Source organism: Centropristis striata, chromosome 22, assembly GCF_030273125.1.
Source record: "Centropristis striata isolate RG_2023a ecotype Rhode Island chromosome 22, C.striata_1.0, whole genome shotgun sequence".
In the NCBI taxonomy this organism is placed as follows: domain Eukaryota; kingdom Metazoa; phylum Chordata; class Actinopteri; order Perciformes; family Serranidae; genus Centropristis; species Centropristis striata.
The window spans coordinates 21,580,953-21,607,961 of record NC_081538.1 but is presented as its reverse complement, the minus strand read 5'-3'; the positions used below and the strand labels follow the sequence as shown (position 1 = coordinate 21,607,961).

General features: G+C 37.4%; 1 protein-coding gene across 1 annotated transcript in view; it reads right to left on the bottom strand.

Moving 5' to 3' along the window:
- Nucleotides 1-27,009, bottom strand: part of LOC131960422 (copine-8) — a 113,047-nt gene that overhangs the window by 59,187 nt on the left and 26,851 nt on the right. The window contains exons 2-6 of the mRNA XM_059325643.1: nt 26,807-26,847; nt 23,135-23,181; nt 21,166-21,269; nt 12,583-12,622; nt 5,391-5,467 (exon numbers count right to left, since the gene is read on the bottom strand). Of these exons, the coding sequence (XP_059181626.1) occupies nt 5,391-5,467; nt 12,583-12,622; nt 21,166-21,269; nt 23,135-23,181; nt 26,807-26,847 (309 nt within the window). The remainder of the gene's footprint in view (nt 1-5,390; nt 5,468-12,582; nt 12,623-21,165; nt 21,270-23,134; nt 23,182-26,806; nt 26,848-27,009) is intronic.

The following is a 27,009-nucleotide window of genomic DNA, read 5'->3' as shown; positions in this document are numbered from 1 at the left end:
TCGTGTCAGGCTGCAGGTGTGTGTCTGATGAAGTCTAACACACACACACACACACACACACACACACACACATACATACATACATATATAGATACATACAGACACAACCTGAGCAAGACAACAGTTGCACCAGCTGTAGACTTTCGTTTTTAACTAATGTTGACAGGGTTTCTATTTCTGCACCAAATCATTCATGACGTCCTTGTAGACAGATCTATAAATGGTTTGTATGACACTTGTGGAATACATCCATTATCTGTATACGCTTATCCTTGTCAGGGTCGCAGCTCGAGACAATTAGCTGACACAGACCAAGAGGTGTGAAACACCCTGGATAGGTCACCACCAATCACAAGGACTGGACTTATGACTTATTTACTATGAATCCAGTAAATGCATTTCAATCAGTCTGGATTGATTGTAGCTGCATATATTTTTCAGTAATACGGTACAGTACATGAAGAGTGAATGTCTTCAGCACCACAATGTTCTACCTTCCTCAGCTATAGAAGTTGTGTTTTATATATTTTCTGCATCAACCTTTTTTTCCCAATTTATAAATAACATGTGCAAGAAGTCCAGAACTTTCAAATGAATGCATTTTTGCACCCATAAAAGTCTAAAATAAAATACTTGATAACAGTTATACCTTATTTATAGGAAAAAACAGGAAATATTGTACTGTACATTTTTAAAAACATAAATTAACAATTATTGTTGCCTTGATTTGCATTCTCTTTTGGCATTAGAGTCACATGCGTGTGTGGACGATGAAGAGTGGAGTGAAGGGAGGGGATTCTGTTGTAGCGCTTCAGGGCGAACAACATCATTTTGCACTTTGGAGGGGTCCATGGTGCATGTAAAAGCATGTGCACACACACATACACACACACTGACAGGTCTCTCTTACTTTCCCTGTGAGTGGGAAACCTGCCACTGCAATCACCATGGCGATCGCCACTCAAGTGGATGAAATTTTTTGCCTCGAAATGAACTGAAGAGGAATAGTTGCACACACACACACACACACACACACACACACACACACACACACACACACACACACACACACACAAAGGTTGCCAGGTTGTTGACTGTTCAGTGAAGGGATGCCAGCTTGCCTGTTATTTCCCCTGACGTCCCACTTTTTAGATCTCAAGGCTCATGAAGGCTTCCAATGAACAAGCAAATTGGATTAAACAGACACAAATGAAAGGAAGCCAAGCAGGTTTCACCATGAGAGAGGAAAAATGTGAAACAAAGGAGGCCAAAACATGAAATTAGATAATCATGTATCCTAATTAAGGCTCCTAATGAAGCCGATTTTGCTGTTGATCTTAATCAGTCTTTTTTAATATTTAACATCCGTAAATAATACTTACTCACCTTAAAGGGAAAATTCAGAATTTTTTTAAGTGGGGTTGTATGAGGTACTTCTCCAGAGTCAGTGTGTGACTTTGGTGAACATGCACAAACCCTATAAAGCTACATTTGGTAAATTTTATTCAAATAAAAAATTTTTTTTGTCAATACTGTTGCTATATCCTGACAGTAGCACATGAGACAGATAATCTGTGAAAAAATCCTCAGCTTCCTCCTGGTGCTATTGATGTTGTGGGTGTCCGAGACAGTTAAAAAATATCAATAGTTACTTTAAGCTTCTAAACGTACTTCAGCTATGATCAATTTGATTTGAGAATCAAATAAGTCAACAATCCGCATTCACTGGCAAGATCATTTCCTTTTTTCAGCCGACAAGACAGAAGATCTTTGCAGAATGAAGTCACAGTAGGAAGAGACAGTTTGGGCAGAGCAGGTAGACACAACAAACAGAAGCTCCCGACTCTCTAAATCCATAACATTTTATAGTTTACAAACATCTTTTGGCTTTACTCTGATTGTTCACTTATTCTGTCATTTCACTTTATTTTGCATTTACGCAGTTAAAAAAACCACCAATCAGAGCCGAGAAGTCTCCGACATACCTGTCAATCGCTTTAATGACTGCTTGTCAACTTAAACAGTTCAAATCTCTGAAACCAAGCCCCACCCACTGGCTGGAGGAGGATGGCTCACTCGCCTACAATTTTTTTTTTGAGGAGTTTTCTGTCGACTCTCTTCCTACTTCCATTGAAGAGGGCATAGATAAAGGCTTCAGTTCCCCCATATAAACATAAAAAAGGCTGTTTGATGGCAAGGAAAGACAGTTAAAATATTCAAAATATTAAACAGATACTGATTTTTTTAGGTGGCTATAACACATTTTGCTGCTTTACAATGCTTAGCTTTCATGCCTGTACTCCTGCCTGCTTATCCAGTCTTTGGACAGACCAACTGACATCTACTGTAGGTCATCCACTGACTATGAATAATAACCTCATACAACCTCACTTCAAACAATCCAAACTAAACCTTTGACACAATATATACAGCTTTCCATGTATGTAATGTTTTGTAAAATATCTGTGTGGGGAGTCAGTATGGAATGATTTAGGCCAGCAGCAACACCTCATGTGAATCACCTACTAAAACAGTGTTTTAAGGAAGCACGGAGGAGCAGATTTGACAGGTGGGGTAGCTGGAGTACCATGGTTTAGGGGTGTCAAACTGATCCATAAAAGGGCCAGTGTGGCTGCAGGTTTTCTTTGGATCCTCGGATCAGTTTGACAACCCTAAAGACTGATACTGGATCAGCCATAGATACTTAAAAATGTAAAGATGTCCCTCATTTTAATGCAAAAACAATGACTCATGCACATCCTTAGAATCGCTTCTAAACAGAACTTTAAAATCCTGAATGTGACACTCTTGTTACTTTGTTTGTAAGTTTACACAAGAAGAAGATTTTGATTTATGTGCTGATGTGAGTTCAGTCACAAACGACCTAATGTGCCTGCCATTTATCCAAGCAGTGATTTTCAAACAACATGCTCTCATGCATATTAGCAATAACAAATTAAAGATGAAGAGCAGCAACAATGTGTCCTTAACCTCATGGTTATGTAAATGTGTTTATTGACTGTGGCTGAAGAATGGATGGATAATAAACTTTTCCAGTGTTAGTGCATGGTATACTACTGATTAAATTCAGTCTTCTTTGAACAAATAAAGGTAAAGAACTTGTTTCTGGGGAAACTAAGCTGAGGAACTTTGCATACCTTCACATCTTTAATGAGCATACAAATACATTCAGAGACAAACACTCCCACACACTCGAGGGTATTCTTACACACAGCCTCATTACATTGATCATGTCCATCAGGCTTGTTAGGCAGGCCTGTTCATATAGATTACAATAACTGTTTCAGTTTGTTTATACGTGTTTCCTTTTGTAGTTTTACAGGAAGGTGTGAGTCTAATTGTACTTTTATATTCCTTTGTTGTTGTTGCAGTTGTAAGTTTACTCAGTGTTTTCTGTGAACAAGAAGACGATAATGAAAAAGCAGAAAACGCAGAAGTTAACAGCTTTAATGAGCTTGTAGTGTTTGTACAGCATATTTATAACCTTCAGGGATAAATGCATCCATATCCATCCTTGTTTTATTGAAAGGTATTTATTAGAGCACAGCAGATGGAAAATTGAAGTACTGTATATCACTGCAAACACATTTTGATGGAACAAAAGACAGCAACAAAGATTACGAGACATACTTTTTGAAAACTCCTGTTCAGTATTATCCAACAGACTAGGGACCGATACACCAGGGCTGTGGCATCCCCCCAACACCATAGTCACATGCATGACACTAACGCAGTAATGAGGTCATCACCATTTTATTTGTGGGGTCAATATGTCAGTGCATAATGCATTCGAAATCAGAGCTTGTGCACTCAGGAACACAGCCTCTGATTAGTCAACAGACTAAATCCAAGGCATTATGGGGAATGGATGACAAACAACGTTTTCAGCACAATACAATTGATAAATAAGAGATTCTGTGTCGGATTTTATCATTATAAATTAATTTGACATTCTGAAAACCGCAGGTACAAAGCTTAAGGATACGATCCCACAGCAGCACTCCTTGGAGGTTAATGAAAAAGGCATGATGGTACAGTTAGCCTGTTTAGCCTACTCAGCTAAACCCCTTTACTTCTCCAACAGTTGGGAAAATAACAGACGAGATTTTGCACCTGTATTATACAATCCTGATTCCCAAAAAGTTAAGATGTTGTTGAGACAAAATCACCATTATTACAAAATAGGAAGAAAATAGGAGGAAAGCCGTTCTTCTAAATTCTGAGGGAACCCTGAGGTCCTGATAGAGCTGCTATCTAGTTGGCAAAAATCGTAACATGGTAGTCCCAAAGCGATTAAAATTGCACATGCATATGCAAAAATTTCAAGACACTTGGTTAATGCTTCCCAGGAATTTTGAGAAACCTTTCTGAGACCATAGAGAGCTTTGGTATGTGAGCTCATTACAGTAGAACTGATATTGTTTTGGGGTGAACTATTCCTTTAGGTGTTGACAGTAAATGGGTTGTTGTCTTCCACTTGCATAAAATCACCTCTAAAGGTTATAAATAGAAAAGACTATGGGTTCATTTAAGCTGTTATGCTCTACTTCTTTTACATTAACTTCATGTACACTGGGAAAACATCGCAAACTTGCAAACTGATGGCTTGTACAACAACAACAAATAATAACAAACAACAAATAAAGTATAATTAAGCTCACAACGTCATGTAAATGCACACAAGAAAATGTGTTAACAAACAGACTGTAGTCTATATGTGTTACTGCAGAGAACAAGTCTGCCTCAACAAGCTGGATGAACATGACTGATATAATGAGCCTATGTGTTTGTATGTGGAAGATTACCCTTGAGTTTGTGAGAGTGTTTTTGTAAACATGTAGAAATATACTGTTCCTTAGCTTAGTTTCCCCAGAAACAGAAGTCAGGTATGCACCATTGACACTGCTTTAGTCACTCCAATTACCAGGCAGCACATTTATATCCGGCGTTACAAAGTAAATCTGCTCTTAAGCTCTGTGCCTACACCTTATACATATATTGCTAATGGATTTACTGGCTTTGGCTGTTAAGAAGTCACCCTGTTATCCATTTTATCTATAGGTACACAGGTGGATTTAGAGCGACACTTGATAAAACTTCTTGCTAAATGAATGTAAACTAATAACAAGTACTGTAGACTTATTTAAAGTGGTCTTTGTGTGTTTGTTTCTTTTAATAAAATATCTGAAAATTATTATGACTAGATAAAATTATAGGACATAATTAACTGATTATAAACTGATAAAAAAGAATAGCAAACCCCAAAGGAAATGCCTTAGTCCTACTCTACAAGCTCCAGGGAAAAACATCAGGCGTGTCATTTGCTGTGACCATCAATCAACATTGGTCAGATTGGCACACCTACTCACCCAAGAGCTTTTTCCAAGCGGCTGCCCAATGATCCAACCACCTCTCCGAGAGTGCAGTGGGCCTGGCCCAGAAAATCCTGCAGAGTTAAAGAAAGAGAAAGAGTTTCAACCCTCTGAACCAAAAATGACCTCATTTATCATAGCCGAAAAAACGTAAAATCTGAAATCGCCAAATTTTAAAATTTCCTACAGTAATTGAACAAATCATGTGTGACGAACACTGACGTCAGAAACAATGACCACTAAGCTTCAAATAGTGACATTTCAACAAAATCACAATATTTTATGTCTCCTTTAAAATTGCACCAAAAACCACTTGCACTAACTTCATCTGTTAAAAAACATTAAATTATGAGCTCCTCAGCGCAACTAGTAAACCATGAATGAATGACTCAGCTGAGACATACAGTCATGTGACAAAAAAATTCAGGAAAACTTGGACAGAACTGCAGGCTGTTTACACGGAGCAGAGAGAAGAGGCCAAGACTGGCAGAGTAAAGGTTTTTTTAAGTGTTAGTTCTATAGAGCCCCCATTTCTTACAATATTGGTAACACACAAAAAAATTCTTGTGTTTAACTTGAGTAGGCATTACGACTGTGTCCTTATTCTAGTCATGATTGTGCTGTTGCCCATAGAGGTGCAGGACTTATATATTGCAACGCTACAGTGAGCAAAATGTGACATAAGAAAGAAAAAACCCTCCCTGACACATAAAGTTTAACTGATAAAACAAAATTGACATGAAATCACCCACAGCTATAAAGAGAGGGAAAAATACCAATATCCTTGGTCTCCACAGAGCTAAACCCTACAGGGCCAAACCAATTCAAATACCTCTATATTCCCCATTGACAGATATTACCGCCAAGTAGATTGAGCCTTCCTCCCACCAGCCTTCACACCTGCCACAATGTGCTTCATCCCTTGCAGATGAAATCCCCAGCACATAATAAGACTTTACAGCTGATACAGACAGAGAGGTAGAGAGACGGAGAGGAGAATACATACACAAAAGCATCCATGTGTCGCAGTCTTTGGTACCATTGGTGTCATTTACACTGGGGACACTGGGGAGATGTGCCCTCCACTTTTTGAAATTGCTGATTTTGTCCCCATCACTTTTTTTAGCTTTTTAAAAAAAAAAATGTTCCGACAAATAGCTTAAACCAAGAAACAAATGATAACGATTTGTCAACGAATGATTCGCACAATAAGATAAAATGCAATGCAATATAAATACAGAAGATAAAACTGTGCATTGTACAAAAAATACACAATTATGCATTATCACGCTCAAGTGTAATTATCTACTCTGACAGACAGCTTAAACACTTTCTTTCTTCTGTTTTTTATCTGCCCTTAGGTCCCCACCAGCCTTCAAAATAAAAGCCAGATATAAAGTTGAAGAAAAAAAAAAGTATGAAACACAACTGCTCAAGCACACAACTATGTCAGGCCCATCTCTCTAATTGTATGGAAGCTATTTCAGAAACACGCCATCTCGCAATTTGACCAGCGGGCACACTGTTGAGATCATTCGTCATTATTGGACACCGTCTCTAATATCGGACTGGAGTCGCTCCAAGCTGCACTAACATAATGGATTCTCTTTGCTCCATTGATTAGCCTCTTCTGTTATTCCATCTCTATATCCATCCATCTCCCAGCTTCGTGTTGACTGGTCCGCCTCATTTATCTCATCAGTGTTGCATACATACAGTCACATGACTTTCATTTGTCATAAACTCATTTGTTTTGGCCACAATAAGAGCTGAGATATTACTGTAAAATGTTTTTATGATATTTTTTACTGTCTTTCACATTGAGGCTGTGCACTAAAATCACCTAGCAACTGTTGCCAGCCATTGGCTGTGTTCAACTAATGGCTTGATATATGACAGTATGGGCTAAAAAAAAGATTACATTAAAAAAAGATTGTGGTGGGTGAAGCTCCATTTGGTAATGTTGCAAAAAATCAACAGTTTTGTAGATAAGACAGAAATTTAGGGCGTTTGAGCAGATGGATATAGATTGTTAACATTCATGAGTCGACTTAACAAAGCTGAAACCTTTGGCATATCTCCAGTTTTGTGCTGAAATTTCATAATTTCTATTATGGGCCGATGGACAATGGCATCAGTCAACCATCGGCCAACCATTTAGACTTCCAATATGTAGTTGGATTCCTCAAATAATAACATTTTCAAGATGTGAGAGCCACTAGGTGAACCTGAGCATACCGCAGTGTGAACTTTCTGTTGGTAATGGCATACTTAATCATTTCCTTTAGAGCTCGGCCGATATGGGACTTTTGAGACTGATACTGATACTCATTTTAGAGGAAAAATTCATCGATAACTGATATGGTGGACGATATAGTCATTTTTTGAGTTGGGATAAAAATAGACAATTTATATGTGGACTGTGCACTGATTTTTTCACCACTCTGCAAATGTACCCTGAGAGCTACTTTCTCAGTCATTAACTTTTATTAAACAATATTTAAGATTTTTACATATTATCATACATTATCTCGCAACCCAAGTGCGGATAAGAGGATACAGGTAATTAATAAATGAATGAATTATACATTATACAAGCAATTTCTTACATTGTCAGCCAATTCTATAAATTATCTCAGAAAATAAAGAATAAATAGGAATAAAATAAAAAGCTTAATAACCATCATTGCTGTTCTGTTCAGTCAATTGCTAACTATTTAAACAAAGAAATAAAAAAAAGTCAACACCATTTCTAAATCACAGCAAGCAACATTTCCTGCATTATATATTATATTATATCAAAAAAGTTTCCATACTGTCACACATCAGACAGCATATACACAGATAGGCCAATATCAGCCCATAATATCTGTCAACATATATATCTGTCTAGCTCTAGTTCATTTAGTTGGCAGTATGCAATACTGATGGAGCATCCAGTACATTATTATGTGATTTGGAACACAGCATGTGGCTCACTGATGAGCAGCCTTGCATTGGCATTACTACGAACTGAGTGTCTGTGGCAACATTCCCAGGAAAAATAAGGGCAGGTGGAGCTTAAACAATAGCCACTTGTGTAAAAAATAGGCATACTGGGGCTTTTTCTGTCTCTGCTTGCATTGTGAGTAACCGGCTGCTGTGGCCAAACAAACTAAGAAAAGAAATTACAGATGAGAAAACAAGAGAAATCATAAATCAAACCAGAAGTTACGGCTCCTCACCACAGGTGCCGCCAAAAAGAATGCAACGCAGTTATTCTCAACTGTAAGTCTAATAAGCTATTAATAATTGATTTTAGACCAGATTGTTTGCAAGTTTTTCCAGAAAGTAAGTTTTTCCAGAAAGTAAGTTTTTACTTTTTTACTTTTTACGTTTTTAGAAGCTCTTGCTAATAATTTATAGAGATTGAAAACAAAAGTTTCTTGCTGGAGGATAAACAACAACCAGAGAATTTTTCACAACCTGGCAACCCAAAAGTCGTTCCTGTTTTTTTGCTTGTACATATTTATATAAATAAGGCATTAGTAAATGATATATTAGCCATTAGCAATGCTATTACATGCCACAAACAAACTTTATAAAAGGTGACTTATTATAAGGTGGTACCCAGAGTTTTTGATCCGCCTTTGATTTATAATATTGTTCAAAATATATCAGCCCTGCTTCTTATCTAGAAATGAGTGTGATCTCATAAACAGGGCAGCGTGTGTGTTTTCTCTCTCCTCCACCCTCTCGACCTGCCCCTCTATATTCCACACTGGTTCTCACCCGGTTCCCAGGTGTGCCTGCAGCCTGCAGCTTCCATGTTAAAACACCATCTAATGGATTGGCTCTCTTGCCTTCCTCCCCCTTGAGACCTGCATCAATGCTGCTACACTGCCTCCCAGCCAACATGCCCGTCTCTACTTGGATAAGATTATTGATTACAAGAAAGTGAGGCAAGGGGGAAGGGAAATGGGAAATGGAGAGATCAAGATAGAGAGAAAGTGAGAGAAAAAATGGTATGGCAATGAAATTAAAAGGTGTCGTGGTGAGAGGGAAAGACACGAAAGAGAGATGAGGAAAGCACAAGAGGGATGAACTGCATCCAGAGAGACAACAAAGCGACAAATGAGGAGAGAAAAGTCCTGAAGGGATGACAGAGAGGGACTGAATTTGCCTTTGAGAGACTGGAAGTGTTTCTCATTTATCTGCACTTAGTTTCATCCAGTTACTGACAAACGCCAGTAGTGCATTTGATGGCTTTCAATCAGATACTTAAATACATAATTCTAAAAACTGATATCAAAGTAAAGCTCAATATGAATTATTGTTGGAGGAAGATATCAGATAGTGACCATGATGCTTTGCAGCTACATTGTGACAAATCATATTGTTTTCTAAGCTACAATAATGCTGATGTCACTGTCACATCAAGGGAGTTTTTGCTGTACACATTTTTGAAAACAAGACTTACTTGTACTTTGAAATCACAGCGAGCTCACATTCTTTCTTTCTTTCCTTCATATTGAATGTAAATGTGTTAATCCGTACATCCCATGATTTCAACCTTTTGGTTTGCTGGAGTTCAAACATGAGGGTCAGCTGATGAACAGCAATGGCTTTTATGAAATACTTGCACAAAGGAGAGTCTTCTGTAATAGTCTTTAATAGCACTGGCTTCAAACATTTGATTAAAACATGCTCAACTTTACTCAAAAATATACTCAAATACTCGTCTTTAAAACCTTAGGACTGACATTTTGCATCAACTGTATAAAAAAGTTATCTTCCAGAAATATACTGTATTATTTTAAAGGGTTTTCTTCTTTTACTACATTAAGCGTAAATGCCATAAATCAGGTAAATTACTTTTATTACAAATATTTACCATAAATGGACACTGAAATCTGTGAATTAATATAATGGGACGTTATAGAATTGTTTTATTGAATTGCTTAATGGTTTTGTATTTTAAATTACAGTGAATTCTCAAGAAATCACATTTGCTGAATGTAAAATGTAGGGAAAAAATCAATTAATTAATAAAAAAATTAATAAAACTTTAAAAAAGTAAAAAATGAAAAAGATATCATAAGAGTAAAAAGTAAAAAGTCTGTCAATAAAAGGTGCCAAATAATTACAGTCATATTAAAATGTAAAAAAGAAAACTTCTTTTTAACTTTAATATAGCTAACCAAACTATTCATTTTCATTCATTTGTTAATTTCTGTATATTATCTGTATTTTATTTTTAAAGAAATTATCTGCAAAATAAGTTATGACTGTTTGCTGTTTTGACTGGACGTGTACTTTTTTTAGAACTTGTTTTCTAAAGTGTAGTACTACAGACAATAATTCAGACCATAATCCCCGTCTCTTTGTATTCGTTTACAACACAGTGGAAGTCATGTGACGGTGTGTCTATGTCGTATGATATGTGGGCAGACCGGTTGGGTCAAACACTGAAGAGCAAACACTGATAAGCGCTCAGGGCTGCAGTGTGTCACCTCGGGGCAGAATGTGAGTTGTTCTGCTCACAGGCAAACTGGGACACATAAGTCAAGTGAGTGTGAGTTTTTCACTGACACATACATACTGCATCTATACAGCGATTCTCTCCCAGGTGGTGGCCAAATACTGTTAAAAAGCGAGGAAGCAATGCTTGATAGCACACTGGCTGTTACGGACAGTGAAGCTGTAAATGTAAATGTCCAGATAAAGGCCAGGCTTTCCGAGAAACGACAGCTGTTGGCACTGTTGTATTATCCTTTATTGCTTCCCATAATTTTTATCGTTGCTCAGACTCGGACAGTGATAATTCAGGTCAGTATCAACTTTATTGACCAGCAAACATCTGCTCAAACATCTCTCAGGTATCACCGAAAAGCCGATTTCATGGAAACGGATGTGCACACAAGATTACAGACAAACACAGAGCTTCAGGATCCACAAACAGCTCAGTGAATGGATTAAAGTTATCAGTTAAACAGTCAATTACCCTGTCGTTGCATGATAACAGTGCAATCTGCAAGCTAAAAGAAAACGTTTTTCCTGATTAAAATGTCCTGAGAAAGAAGTTCTAATTGCAAAATATTAACTTTAATGGTTCAAAAATACTTTATTTTTTTAAATAATGTAATTAAATTGAGGAGTGTATATTTAGAAAAAACGAAAGTTTATTAGTTGGACATCGGCTACACTGTTAAAAAAAGTTATTTCCAGAAATGTACTGTATTATTTTACAAGGTTTCTTGTTTTCTACAGTAATTGCAAATTGCCTTAAAACAGGTAAATTACTTTATTGCAAATATTAACCATAAAATGGATGTTGAAATATTTAAATTAGTACAATAGGACATTGTAGATTTTTTTTTCTTTTCAGATAACGTCACAACTTTTTTGTAATTGGGGTTACTGTGCAGTTACTGTGTCACCAAGATAAAGAAGATAAAGAAATTTTAAAAGCAAGCACAGTGAAAACAGAGGGAGTTATTATTTTTATTTCGGTGAAAAAAATATTTTGTCACTGCTACTTTTAGTTTGTATTAACTATAATAACCCTCATATGAAGGATGAAGCTACAGCCAGCAGCCGGCTAACTTAGTTTAGCATGAAGATTGGAAACAAGGGGAAAAAGGTCTTCTGAGTCTGTCTAAAGGTGATGAAATCCACCTACCAGCTCATGTATAGCTCACGAATTAATGCATTGTATCTTATTCGAAAAGAAAAAAAAACTGAACATGTGAAAAACAACTGGCTGTATCGCTCTGTGAACCTTCAAGGGTACAAGCTCTGATTGAGTGAACTACAATCCCCATGATGCAGTAGGCAGGACGCGGCTATTACTGGCAAAGTTATCACACTGTTGTTCTTAATTACAGTTATGCTAATCACAGCTATCAATGTGAAAAAGCAGGGTGGACAGAGGAAATTGGTGTTTATTTAATTTCTAAATGAACAAGAGGCCGCTCAGGGAATGTGCCATTACAGTAGATGATAAACACACTCATTGTAATGGTAATGATTGCTGTTATATGGCTGAAATGAGGCTAATGGGAGGTAATAACAAGGACAGCAGTCACACTCACAAAGACACTCACTCACATCCACAGAATGAAATCAGGAAAGGTGTGAAGATGCCAAAATAAATGTCACACACATGCACACAAAAACACACGTAATCAAGACAACTTTTAGGACTCACGTGTTTTGACAGGTTGGCGCTCTTAGAGTCAACATCATACCTGTAGGAAAAGGAGAAGAGAGCGAGAGTCAGTGCATTAGAAAGTGATGGAGGGTGACAGGAGCTCAGCTGGGAATACGACAGGGATTACAGACTGAGTAAATCAGTAATGGGGCCGAGCCGCTTGTCACCGACAATCTCACCAGAGTCTCTGGGTATGTCACTTCCGAGCATCACAGGCTCACAGACATCCTCCATTAAACGGCACTAAATAGTATAGTTAAATGTGCGAAAGAGAAATATTGTGCTAGTGAGTAAATAAGAGTTCTTTGTGTGAATTTTGGTGGACAATCATGTTTTTTTTTTATATTTTTCACACTTTTTTTCCCTTTTTTCCACCTGCAAAGCTGTAATAGATACAATACTAGTAGAGAGAAAAATGTGTCCACAAATAGCCCCTCCAGTGCAGAGGCTACTCTAAAGAATGGGAAGCAATCAAACAAGCCATTCACTCAGCAATTTGAGGGCATGTCACTACTCAGGTCATTTCACCCGCCACGAAAATGGATTGCCCTTTGCTAGGTAATATTTTGGAGGAGAAATGAGGGGCACTTAGTAACTTTGAAAGAATTTTCAGGAGCATGTACATTGTATATGGCATTTTTTGTGTGTGTGTGTGTGTGTGTGTGTGTGTGTGTGTGAGTGTGTGTGTGTGTGTTTGCGCGCGCGTGTATGAGGGGCATTTTATGCCAGCACACTATACTAAAACGCGTGTACAGCGCCTATGCGATGACATCAAACGTCTAACGTGCGCGTGTAAATTCCATTCACTTTCAATGGACAGACAGGCGTCACGTAGGCGTCACGCAGACGCTGTACACGCGTTGTTGCACATACGCCTACGTGACGGCTGCATGACGGGTGAACTACGCCTCAAATACGTGACATGAAGACCCGCGTGACTGTTAAGTACAATTCTACATAGGCGTACAGACACGCGTATTGCGAGTACACCAGATAACATGGGTGACGGGTGAAAAGTGCCACGAGCGAACGTAGTGGACGCCTGTGTGTGTGTGTAACGCGTGTAAGCCTATAACAGTTCAGCTGTTACACAGAGTCTCAGCTTCATATGGTATTGTTTATAAGAAAGCACAACTTATAGATGAAGAGAAAGACTATCTCGTACTTACCAGATAAACTTAACGTTTTTCCGGCCAAAACCGGAGGCTTAATTAGCCTGTTTTAGGAGTGAAAGTCAGCAAAATGCAGCTTAAACAAAATGTTTTACCTCATTAGTTAACTACAAATGTCTGTAAAACATAATGGGACTGTGCATAAGTGCCGAATTGGGTTAAATTGGGTTAGATATAAGGTCCGATGGAATCATATTGTGAACGGACTGCTGTCCACATGGCTACTGAATATTCATTAGATGGGTCCGCATGGCTACTTAATATTCAGGGGTGACAGCGATTACGGCTTCTGCAGGCAGGTAAACCTACCTAATTACAGCTGGTGCGTAATGAACTGTGTGTCCGCGCGCGTTGCACTTTACTATTAGCCTACTATTTTTAAGTAGCTGAAATTATTTTAATTATCCCTTTCACCCTTGCTATCATTAAATATCAATTCGATATCATTCAAACCTAGAGAGAGAGAGAGAGAGAGAGAGAGAGAGAGAGAGAGAGAGAGAGAGAGAGATTTCGTTAACAAGAAAATAAAAACTGGCCTGAAAATAATAGAAATATCCTGACAGCTCTGTGGGGGCTTGGAGTTCATCTGTAAGTTGTGCTTTCTTATAAACAATACCATATGAAGCTGAGACTCTGTGTAACAGCTGAACTGTTACACAGAGTAACACACTGTTAACGTACACGCGTTACACACACACACAGGCGTCCGCTACGTTCGCTCGTGGCACTTTTCACCCGTCACCCATGTCATCTGGTGTACTCGCAATACGCGTGTCTGTAAGCACGCCTATTAATCAGACTTTATGCTGGCACAGGCGACGCATTCTAGGCGTTTAAGTATAGTGTGCTGGCATAAAATACCCCTCATAGCGCGTGTGTGTGTGTTTGCGCGTGTGTTTGTGTGTGTGTGTGTGTGTGTGTGTGTGTGTTGCCCATGAGGTAATTAGGATTCTAAATTAATCTGAACCCAAAGCATGACTAAGTATGATTAAACGCAATCACATGCTATCCTATCATCAGTGTCTGTGACTTTTTCAGCATTCAGAGTTTCTCTACCGTCCAATTGGACCATCCATGCAGACAGTCCTCCACCCTCCAGAGTAGAGATGACTCACTATCAACAATGTGTCCATACTGACTCAGAGGGACTACAGTGTGAAGATTGTTTTAAAGATTACCTAATAAAAACATAAATAGAAGACCTTTGAACCCAATTTTACTCTTGTTAAAGCTATGGTAGTAGCTTTGTGAGGCTGTACATAAACACAGCTAAATAAGCATGCTAATTTGCTTCCAATGATAAACCAACCAAAGAAATCCATAGTGGCACAGGAGAAAAAGGCAGGATCACAAAATGTGTAGAATTTCATTAATTATATGTTATGCTGTTTTGAAACCCACAAGTACAAACTATCTGGGGGGATTGCTTCAGTGGCAGTTCACTGTATGTGTACAGTGACAATTTCTTGCATAATTTCTATAAACATGTATAATATCCTTTCAGCATATTGTATTTAAAGTGGTCTGAAACACTTCCTCTTGCCTTTTGTTTTCAGGCTTAAGAAAATCTAGCCTGCGACAAGAAACTTAGGCCAATCACAGGTCATTACACAGAGCATTGCCTGGCATTGTCCGACTAATTTGCAAATGCGTATTAGTCTGGAGCTTCTAAATTCACCTTCGATTTCCAAGGGGTGTTAACAACGCGTCCAGACCAAAATGCCTCTACCACGAATAATCAGCACATTCCCGAGCAGGAAAACCATGGCAGCCTGATCACAAACATTCTCAAAACTAGAGTTACACAGTACATTTAAAATATGTTTCTGAAAACATTTGAGGCAACAAATAGGCAATACAGTAACAGAATCTTGACTTATATTTATATCAGCACTGCCTAGTTTGACATTTTGATCCGTGTTTTTTTAAGCTGCGCTGAACACTAGTCATCATAATAAATCCGCCAAATATGGGAAAAACAGATGTGATTGGACCAGCGAGGGCCAGGCCCGGTGGAAATTTTTTCTTACTGGGAGCGTGATGAGATGCATCTGCCAGAGCAAATTAAACAGATTCGAATGATTTACAGGTTAGAGAGGGCGTTCCTTTTGGCTGTTCTACAAACACAGATGCACATCCTTTCAAACGGTGAAAACCTGATTCACTGGCTGCAAATTCGACAGAAAAAGTTATTTCAGCATTTGCAACCAAAAGGGAAAAGGACAGTCTAAAAGAGATTCTGTCGGTATCAGCAAAGCATAGCTAAAGGCTCACAGCTGCAGCTAATTCAAGCTCATATCTAGAGCCTCAGATCACAGTTTTAAGGTCCACGTTTGCAAAGAAAACAGGGTGGTAATTCTCATAGAATTGAGTTGAAGTGTTTATTGCTATATAATGGCAAATGATGACTAGTGAAAGACTAGTGTTACTGTATGAAGCGTGTGCATATGCATCTGGTGGGAAATGTTTAAGACAGAGTCGGGAAGCTTCAGGAGGGCAGCTATATTTTTTTATTTTTCCTCTTCCAGAAAACTGCCTACCCCAGCTTTAATGGAGATACAGACTTGCAGAGAGGTCTGTTACACACAGTGCCGGCTCGTTATTCATATTCACAGGACACACTGTCAAATTTCATTACAGTGTCACACAGATCCCATCTCCATGGTCCTGAGGGAGGAAACATTCTTTCATCTGCCATCATCTCAGACTGTGTTACCCTCTGCAGGCCGGCGCCAGCGCCAGCTATCTGCTGCCATTAGGCATGAGAGGGCCAGCAGGCTAGGTCAACGCACACACACATGTGCATGACACAAACACATACACATTCACACACAAACAGACCAACAAAAAGCCAATGCGCTGCTTTGTTCCTAGAATGCTCAGCTCCATTCAGAAAACCACTCAAGAGAGAGCAAGCGTGGAGACATGTATTCATACATTTATTCAGCTACCTGAACAAATGAGGAGGCATAGACACTCACACAACACAGATGTTCTAGACGTGTGTGCATCTTGTGTGTGTCGTTACAGAACACATACAAAAGCCTATGAAAATCTGTAAATAGGCACATAATATATGGAAGAGTTTCATGTAACGGCTCTGGAAAACCCACTCAAGTTTCATTTAAATGTCAAATTTGTCACCTATTCTAATAAAAAAAAAAAAGATGTTATGAAAACACATTCAAGTGCTCTACTGTTCCAGCAACCAAAACAGCTTTTTTTTAACCATAGCAGAAACTGGAAGTGATTCAGAGGAAGGCTAAAATATCAAAGCAGCTAAAAGAATCAGTTCAAAACACTAAAATGTGGGTTTTTATCAAAGAGGGAAGTATAAAGTTAAATAACAGAACCAGCTGTAAGGTTGTGCAACAAAAAACACAACTCTAAGTAAGTAAAACTAACAGGTTTCTAGCAGTTTACTTATGTGTGGCAGTATACTGGGTCGTGGAGCGGGCAGAGTAGATATGAAAGGTTAAATGCTTCTCTTTCCCTCAAGGAAATCTGTCTGCTCCTATATCACACCCACTATCCCCTGGAACCCTGGTTGTTATGGTTACCTTAACTAAAACGCACACATAGCCACAAGCACGTGCACATGCAATCACACAATGTTGTCACCATGGCCACACAGTATGGGGGAATGCGCACGCAAGACGCACACGTCAGCTTGGCTTTTGTCTTGGAGTTTGTCCACGTGTCCCGGTGACACTTCTCTTGTGAGATGACAATACAAGTATGTGTTGTGACAGAGCAACCAGCAGAGAGAGTGAAACAGTATTACATGTAATATAGGGTAAACAGGGATAGTACTTGTGCCATAAGAGACAGCATACAATCATCTACTGACACAGGAAATTCAGCCAAATTGCTTAAAAATGTGCCACTTTCTCTCTTTTTTCCTATTTAAGGACAATGAGAAGTTGGACAGGGTATTTGTGCCATCGTAGGTAAGAAAATAAATAAATAAAAATAATACCAGCGACCTAACCTCAGATAAGCAGAAGAAAATGGACGGATGGACAGATAATAATTACAAAGGGGAGGGATAAATAACCTTGAGAAAAACGTATTAAGTGGTACATTTAATGGGGAAAAAAGACATATTCTCTGAGATTACAGTGGCCAATTTATGAGAAAGAAATACACAAATTTGAAAGAAAAAGTCTCAAATATTCTTCAAGGTTATAAAGTCATACATTTCCAGGAAAAAGTTAGACATTCTCTAAGATTAAAGTCACAAATTTTGAAGAAAAAAAATCAGGCCAAAAAGTGTTTTTGCTGTCAAGGAACCAGATTGGATAAACATCACCACATGACATACACTTTCCATGTATTATGCCTGTGGTGGATCACCTAATCCAATTATACTTTACAATCGGATTTAGCGATAATAAATGCGGATGAGTTTAGCCCAGGATTACCATATTAATACTTAAATCTCAGAATATCATCGTTTTTTAATTGTAAATTTAAAACTTTTATCTTTAAAGTTTTTTCTCAGAATATTAGCCTCTGCCCCGTGCTCATCATTAATTAATTTGTGTGGGGTTTTTTTAAAACTACAATGGCACTGCTAGGTTTTTGTAGAGGTGACTCAAGCAAAAAAGTTTGTCTACACACTACTATTTTATTGTCCATAGAAACAGGCGTTATGATGCATTTGTTTCACTGTAGATACATACAGTCATGGAAAAAAATATAAGACCACCCTTGTTTTCTTCAATTTCTTGTTCATTTTAATGCCTGATACAACTAAAGGTACATTTGTTGGGACAAATATAATGATATGAACAACAATAGCTCATAAGAGTTTAATTTAAGAGCTGATATCTAGACATTTTCCATAGTTTTCTTGATAATGATTTTCGTTACTATCAAGAAAACCATGGAAAATGTCTAGATATCAGCTCTTAAATTAAACTCTTATGAGCTATTGTTGTTCTTATCATTATATTTTTCCAAACAAATGCCAAACAAATGTACCTTTAGTTGTACCAGGCATTAAAATGAACACGAAATTAAAGAAAACAATGGTCTAATAATTTTTCCATGTAAAAACTGACTGTATGCCTCAGCCCCCTGACTAACTTTGTTTTTTTAAACCTACAATGGCACTGCTAGGTTTTTGTAAAGGCGACGACTTTTTTCCCTTTTTTAAAAATAATTGAACACACATTGTAGATTTGATTGAGAGAGGAGTGGCATGAAAATAATTTATATAAGAGGTAGCAAAGCTTTAAAGCAAAAAAGTTTGGAAACACCACTATTTTATTGTCCATAGGAACAGGCGTTATGAAGCATTCGTTTTAGTGTAGATACATATAAGTTGCAGTTAGAGCAGGACCAGTACAAATACAGCTGTGAAAAAGCATTGATATACCTCCACCCACACACACAAACACACATGATATATGCAGAAACACTAACTCCTCATCATAGAGTCCAACTTTTAGATCCCACTTGGGTTTCCAGCAGGGGCTCCCTGGTTAATAGATTATAATATAATTAGTCTCCATCTAATAAAATAAAGCCACTGAAATCCGCTGTGTAATTCAATGAGAAATGCGATCTGAGAGCAAATTGAGAAAGAGAATCCCTCACCTACAGGCTGTCTGCTGGCCTAATGAAGCCAAAGAGCAACTGTCTGCTACAGATAGCATCTGACGCCTCCATGCAAAGGAACGCTAATGATGTGTGTGATACAGTCACAGATCTTATCATACATGCATGTGCCATATAATTTACCTTTATGCTGTACAGTACTCACTAGTACAGCAGGCTGATGCAGAGATTCAACCTATCTAAGTGAGTTAAGATGTTTAATTTTAAGGCCTTAGTTGAAAACAGATGCAGAGCAGGTTTTTAAAGTCTAAAACTATTTGATATAGTGTCACATATACCCAAGATGTCCTTCCAGCTCACTATTGATACTTTAAAACTCAACACCATTTGCAATATAGGTAATTGCATTCTTTTTTTTACTTTACTCATTTGGAGGATGTACTTTACGGTAGGAGTGCCAATTCCACAATCTGCCAAATGTCAGCAGAAAAAGCAATATTGGACCAACACCAAAACTGCTTTTAAACTTGCAATTATCCAATGCAAGGAGTATAGCAATGCATTTAAACAGATTAAGCTGTTATCAAAGGTAAATTAAGAAGATTTCTCCCTTGGCATGAATATGCAGTATATTGTCTAAAAAACAACATTTCAAATTTACATAAAAATACTAAATAATGCAGTTTTATTAATTAACTACCTTTTTTTTAAAAACAAAACAATTTTGTGTCACATTAAGCCTTTATTCTTAGTATATGTGGACGCTGATTTGTAAAAAACTAAAAGATCCTGTAACCTATTATAATCAAAAACTTTCTCTAAATAACAACTTCTCAAAATAGTGACTTAGTATTTCAAAATAATTAAATCATTGTCTTAATAATATAAAGGTTTATCATTATTTTGAGATCCTAAGTCACTTTTTTTTCTTAATATTTTTAGATACACAGTTCCAATCCACAGCAGTTGAACAGCTTTTTTTCATTTCCTGCTGATACATTTTCCTTAGTTTTAACATTTTTTTCCGTAATAAAATAATACATAAACAAAATTATTATTATTATTATTATTATTATTATTATTATTATTATTATTGTTATTATTATTATTATTAATAATAATAATAATAATAATAATAATAATAATAATAATAATAATAATAATAATAATAATAATTACTAAGTAATTATAAGTTTTATTATTGTTAAACACTTGGTGCTAGGTGCTAGATTAAATAATCACATATTATTATTATTATTATTATTATTATTATTACTATTTCTGTAAGATGTCAATTATTATTTTGAGAAATTTTCTCATTTGAATAACTTACAAGATCCTTTTTTCCATCACAAAGCTAACTTTTCATCCTGTTTTTCCTTCTACTGGTGGAAAAGGGCTTCCATAATAATAAGCCAATATTAGGTGGCATAAATGAATATTAATCAACTTGCACCCTCATTGTCCAATCTACTTAACCTTCTCCCATTTTACATAAATTAAGAATACATTATAGTAGGAAACTGTGTTGTATGCCAATTGCAAGAGCAACAAATCTAAGATAAAAGCCACCATATTGGAAGCTCTAGTATAAAATATTAATGAAATCCAATCATTTTCTCATTTTGCAGGTGACTTCTAGAGCTTCTCCAAGGCAATGGAAGCCTAGTCTGTATTTTTAGGAACTAATAATGAGAATAATGTGAAAGAGATGCTTTCTAAAGGCTTCTAACATTCAATGCATTTAACCTTTACAATGCCTGGTGCCAGAACAAGCATCAATCACAGCAAATATTACTACCAAAAGGACATGGACACACACACAGGTGCATGAATTACTTACAGGTCAAATCGGAGGTTCTGTCGCTCTTCAAAGAAATAGTCCAAAATGAATTTCCGCACAAAGTCTGGATTTAGCGTGTTGTCTATCACCTCTGTTCTCCCAAACTGGAGAAAGAAAGGAAGATAAAAACAGATAAGAATACCGGTGGGATTAACTCAAAGGTAGAAATATTCATACTTAAATTTATTTCTGCTTTTCTAAATGTCAGACTACAAGAAAGTGTCAGTTTAATGACCCAAATCTACAAAATCTATGAAGACGTCCACTTTAATGTGAAACCCTTATCTTTCATTCTTATATCCTTGCAGTTCACTGAGCCTTACAACTATGGTCTGACACAAATCACAGTTTTTATAAGCACTTTGTGAATATGCAGCGACTCCTGTGAATAACTAATCACCAGCAGGTTTAATCCTCAGGTGAAACACCAGGGGAGAGGCTTGTTACAGGAGATTATGTACCGCTTTAGGATAATGGATGCAGAACAGCTGACGTATCAAGTCAATGGGGGTCAAGTAGGTTCCAGGTTTGGCATTTAACTTAGCCTATCAATAATTCATGCAGATGATGGGCTTCTCAGGACTATGAATAACTGGGAATGATTGGGGCTGCAAGATTCGCCCCCTCATTTACATTTATGAATATTAATCATCGTGAAACACTTTGGTGATTGCAGAACAGTCATACGTGAGTGCTCATAAAAGAGTAGTAGGTATTGGTAGTGTCTACAGGGACAAATGAAGTCAGGCTAATTATCATAATTAGTTCATATTCATTAATACATTTCACTAGAACTTTAATAATATTGTTAGGTTAGTACTCTGTGAATAATACGTTAGAAGTGATCTGGAGTTTCTGCAGCCTGACTGTCAGCTTTATTACTTTATGAACTTTATGAACTAATCAGCTTCAGTTGTACTTTAACCCTGATTTGCAGTTGGCAGAGTTAGTATGCTAATCATAGACTGTATAAAAGAAGTAGCCTCCCGGTTTGACAATTGGAGCCAATGCAGAAGTGCCTTAAACCTGCAGTCTCTCCACTGGTTTGCGAAAAGGAGTCCAATAGAAGTATATTAGAGAATGAGCCTACTTCTCACTTGATTTATTGCCTCAGTAAATATTATTCTGATGTGTTTATGGTCTCAATTGCTAGTTTCAATTCCTGTTCAGTACATTATGATGTGTATTTGAAAATGATGCTACCTTGTAGCCACACACTAAAGGATAGAGGCATAGCAACTGCCCTGAATTTTCACACTTTTTAGGTGTTGTCTTACAACTTTGACCCTTTCACTGTGCGTCGCCTAAAATGTCTTGTTTAGTGATTTTCTGGTAAGTACATTTTGTTTTAGGCTAGTCCAAATAGCATCCTTTTTAATAAGTTAATATTTCCAAATGGACCTTGCTAACCAAGCTAGCTAGCCCTTGCATTAGCTGAGAGCTTAACTCAACCACTATCTGATATTGGTTCTTTTAGCTCCAAGATGACGACGGTTTCTACAAACCGAAGGGTAGCAATGTGCACTTCTTTTATACAGTTTGTGCCACAAGTACAAGAGTTAAGAGTTACTTATCTTAATTAGTTCATTAATTAATCAAACTGACAGAGATAAACAGAATTAAATATAAAATAATTTCAATAACAGTGTTGCGTTCTTTGTGTTACAACATAAAGTATAAAAAAATGCTTAAAAGTGACTTTAACCCTATTTGGCAAAAGTTAGCATGCAAACAAATAAACTAAGGAAGTGGACTTAGTAATATCCTGCCTGCTAAACAACAGCAGGCTAGCATTTCCTTTATCAGCATGATAGCATGATGATATCAGCATATTACTCTGCATCTCTGTGGATGTTTCCGCTGTGCATTTTTCTTCACTACTGGAGTTTGTTATGTCTCTAGTTGTACAAGTGGTGACGAAACCTTAAGTAGCTCCAGTATATTCATTGATTCACACTTTATTTCTCACCTCTCTCCACTCCTTGTTGCCCATGCCTTGTGTGTAGAGGACACAAACTGTGAAGAACAGAGACACATAACATTATAACATAAGATTAAAGATACATGTTAAAACCAATGCTAATATCATCAGAGCTGTCCAGGTATTTTCCTCAAAACCTTCACAATTATTCATTTTGTGGACCTAACAACTACCTGACCCTTGTACGTGAGGATTCTTCTTTATAACAAATACATTTCCAAATTGGTGGCTTGCCTAACTAAGGCAAGGATCGAGAAAAATTACTCTTATATAACACCAAAAGAAAATAATTAAAAAACAAACTCAAATGTCATGGTATTTATTGGATCCATCAGAATATGACTAAGAAGCCATAAATGCATGAATTACAAATAACAAAATGACATCAAAGCACCTAATAGTTTTAAACATGTTCCCCGTCTTCAGATGGTGAAAGACATCATTTCAAGTCATTGTGCAAACGAGACAAATTACCGAGCTCACTCATCATACACTTCATTTCTGGAGGCCTTTGATGTTCTTTTCAGATAAGTGACAGGAGGATATATCAATCACACAGACAGACACACAAGATCTTCTTATTTCTGAGCTGGGATAGAAATGAAATAACTACGCGAGATATTCTAGGGAACAGACTTTAAACTGATTTAAACCAATAACAAAACAGAAAAAATCTTCATGGTTTGACGTCGTTTGGTTTCAAAGGCTTCATCTCTCTGTCACACTTGTCCCGGAGACTCTTGGCTTTAGTCTTGGATTTGAAGGGTATTTTTACCATCAAGTGACATATCTAAGGCATCTCTATATTTCCAGTATCTCAGACATTCTCTTTCCTTTCCCTCCCTGCTCTTTTTCGCCTGTCAGGCTGGTTCAGATCAGGAGACTGAAGTCGCTGTGCTCAGCATAATCGCAAGTGCTACTCAGCACAGGAGCACGTCTAAATGTATGGGTAAAGCCTGAGCCTCTTCCTCCTCCTCCTCTTCATCATCCTCATGTTAATCACTGTCATCCTTGTCAGTGTGTTCATCACTCTCATCGTCATACCTTGACTCATTGTTTCCAGTGCTACTGTCAATGTGCTGACATGCTATGTTTTGTAAAACCAGTATGTATGTGTGTATGTAATAGTGAGTCATAGTAGAGCAACTAAAGTAATCCTGATGTCATAATGCTAAATTTACAGACATTTTTAGATGATGGATATCATCTTTGATAACAGTGATTGTTTACGTTTTTTTTATTAGATGAGTCTTGATCTCCTATCCCTACACACACACACACACACACACACACACACACACACACACACACACACACACACACACACACACACACACACACACACACACACACACACACACACACACACACACACACACACACACACACACACACACACACACACACACACACACACACACACACACAATGACATACCTAACCAGCAGTGTTGTAGTCAAGACCACCTAAACCGAGACCAAGTTAATACCAAGACCACGGTGTATCGAGACCAAGACAAGACCAAGACTTTGAGGGGTTGAGAACGAAACAATACCAAGACCAGTCCCAGTCCGTTTGTAGATTTTACAAGTTGCTGTGTTTTCTTTTTTTTTGTAGTTGTGCACAAAAAATCTTTGTGGTTCAGGTAACCAAATTTTATTACAGACGAGTTGGCTGACATCTTCTCACAGCCTCTTCTCCTGTCACTCACATGCACTTTTGAGGCGGGCGTGATAAAGGAGGCGGGAGGGGTGACAGCTGTTAACGGTGACAACAATTTCAAATGATATATGTGTCATGTTATTGGTTGTACTTGAAGCAATACGATTTATGCAAAATCACAGGAATGATTTTAACAAGTAAATCCAAAAAGGTACAGTTTTGGTCTTGACGGTCTTGAAACAAAATCCAGAGTCTGCTCTGTCCGAGACAAGATCGTTTAAAAATGCAATCGATTCCGAGACGAGACCGAGACCTTCAAAAAGTGGTCTCAAGACCGATCTCCAGACCCAGACCGATCTCCAGTACTACAACACTGCTAACCAGTGGAGAACTGCATCCAGCATTTACAAACCACTGTTAACACACAGTGGAACTCTGTTATAGGAATAGTTTAACATTTTGGGAAATTTCATTATGTTGCAAAATAATCAATGAGCTGGATATGAAGGGAGAAAAGAATGACAAGGATTGTTTGGATTTTATGAAGTTAAGTTGTATGAGGTGATTCCAAACCAACACTTTTACAACAAGAAAACTTTTCCTACGTTTTCTTTTTTTTCTCCGGTAATGTTATATATGTATTTCTTTTTTCTATTAGTTGTTCTCAACTGATGGGTTCGTTTTTATGCAAATCTTTTGTGCTTTTTGTTTTTATTAATTTTACTGCATTTAAATTATGTTTCTTTAGTTTCCTTAAAATTTTAGTTGTTTTATTTATTCTATTTCTTAGTGTTGTTATTGTTTGTTTTTCTCCACTAGTTGAGGACAGGTCTGTTGTATAAACCTGTGGCTTCTTGACCTCTCCAGGCACATCTCTTGCATGCAAAGAAATTAAAAACAAAATAAAAAACACCAAAGTCACACAACAATACAAACAAAGTCACTAATTGAGGCAGCGTCAGCCCTGCAACTTTTGTGTTCTGTGAGGTAAAAGTATTGTTTTTTTCACAGGAGTCTGGTGGTTTCAGTTCCCTGTCAGAAAGGGGAGTCTGAAGGCAAGGGAATGAGGTGGAAAATATTCAAAATATAGCGTACACTTAAACTGAAATATATATTTTTAGGTGGCTACATTATGTTTTGCTGCTGCCCCTGTCCATGGTGTACATTGCTTAACTTCCGTGCTGGTTCTCCTGCCTCTTTCTCCAAACTTGAGGCGTGCCGACCTCAATCTACTGTCGGTAATACACTGAATATAGATCAGTAGCTTACACAACCTTGCTTCAAACATCCAAACTATCCCTTTAAGTTATGTAGGAGATAATTAATTACAGGATACTTTCAAATCACTCTAAAATCAAAAAAGTGCATTTTCAGATGTCAAATAAGGAAAATCTCTTAGCAGAGAAGTCTAAGTCTCAAGCCTACAGCTCCGGCATACAGGAGAGTGGTATTGATCTTGTCATCTGACTCTGAAAAAAGACGTGAATAAGCTTATTTCCGATCGTTAATGCCAAATTAGCCCTTTAATTTACTTCCCTTGCACCAAGAGAATTATTATGATAATTTTAACTGCAGGAAGAGGAGAGGAGAACTGCCATCCATTCAGCAAATCAATTGGGAGAAGCTTCTTAGTCGGCTTTAGTCAGACCTGCCTCCAGCCGAGCTCACGCATTTAGTGGAAAAAAAATAAAAAACACTTTCACTATAAGGAGTGAGTCATGACTACATACAGCAAAACCAAATTAATTTCCCACTGCTTTTAATCTAATTAATTCCCCTTATTCTTTTCTAATTTGTTATATATACCTCAATTCCCATCCTTCTTTCCTTGTGTGCTTGTTATATTTTCTATTACTGCCTTCTCCTTTTGTCATTTTAGGCAAGCTCAGAAATGAAAAAGAACCATGTCTGTTGCCATCCCATTTAATCATGCACTCATAGCAACACAAACTTGTTCACAATGGTTGATATGGCAAACAGAGAGGTGGTGGGTCTTACTTGGGTCTGACTTTGAGAAGGTGTCCCTGTCCAGCAGGTTTCTGTGGAGACACAAAGGGGAAAGTAGTGAGAAACATAGTTCCCTTGTGTAAGAAGGAAAAACAAATTGAGGCATCCAAATGAGGCAGTGAATGCATTTTAACACAGAGACTATTTATGTACTGCGTAAACAACCACATTCTGTTTACAGTCTCTCCTGTGAA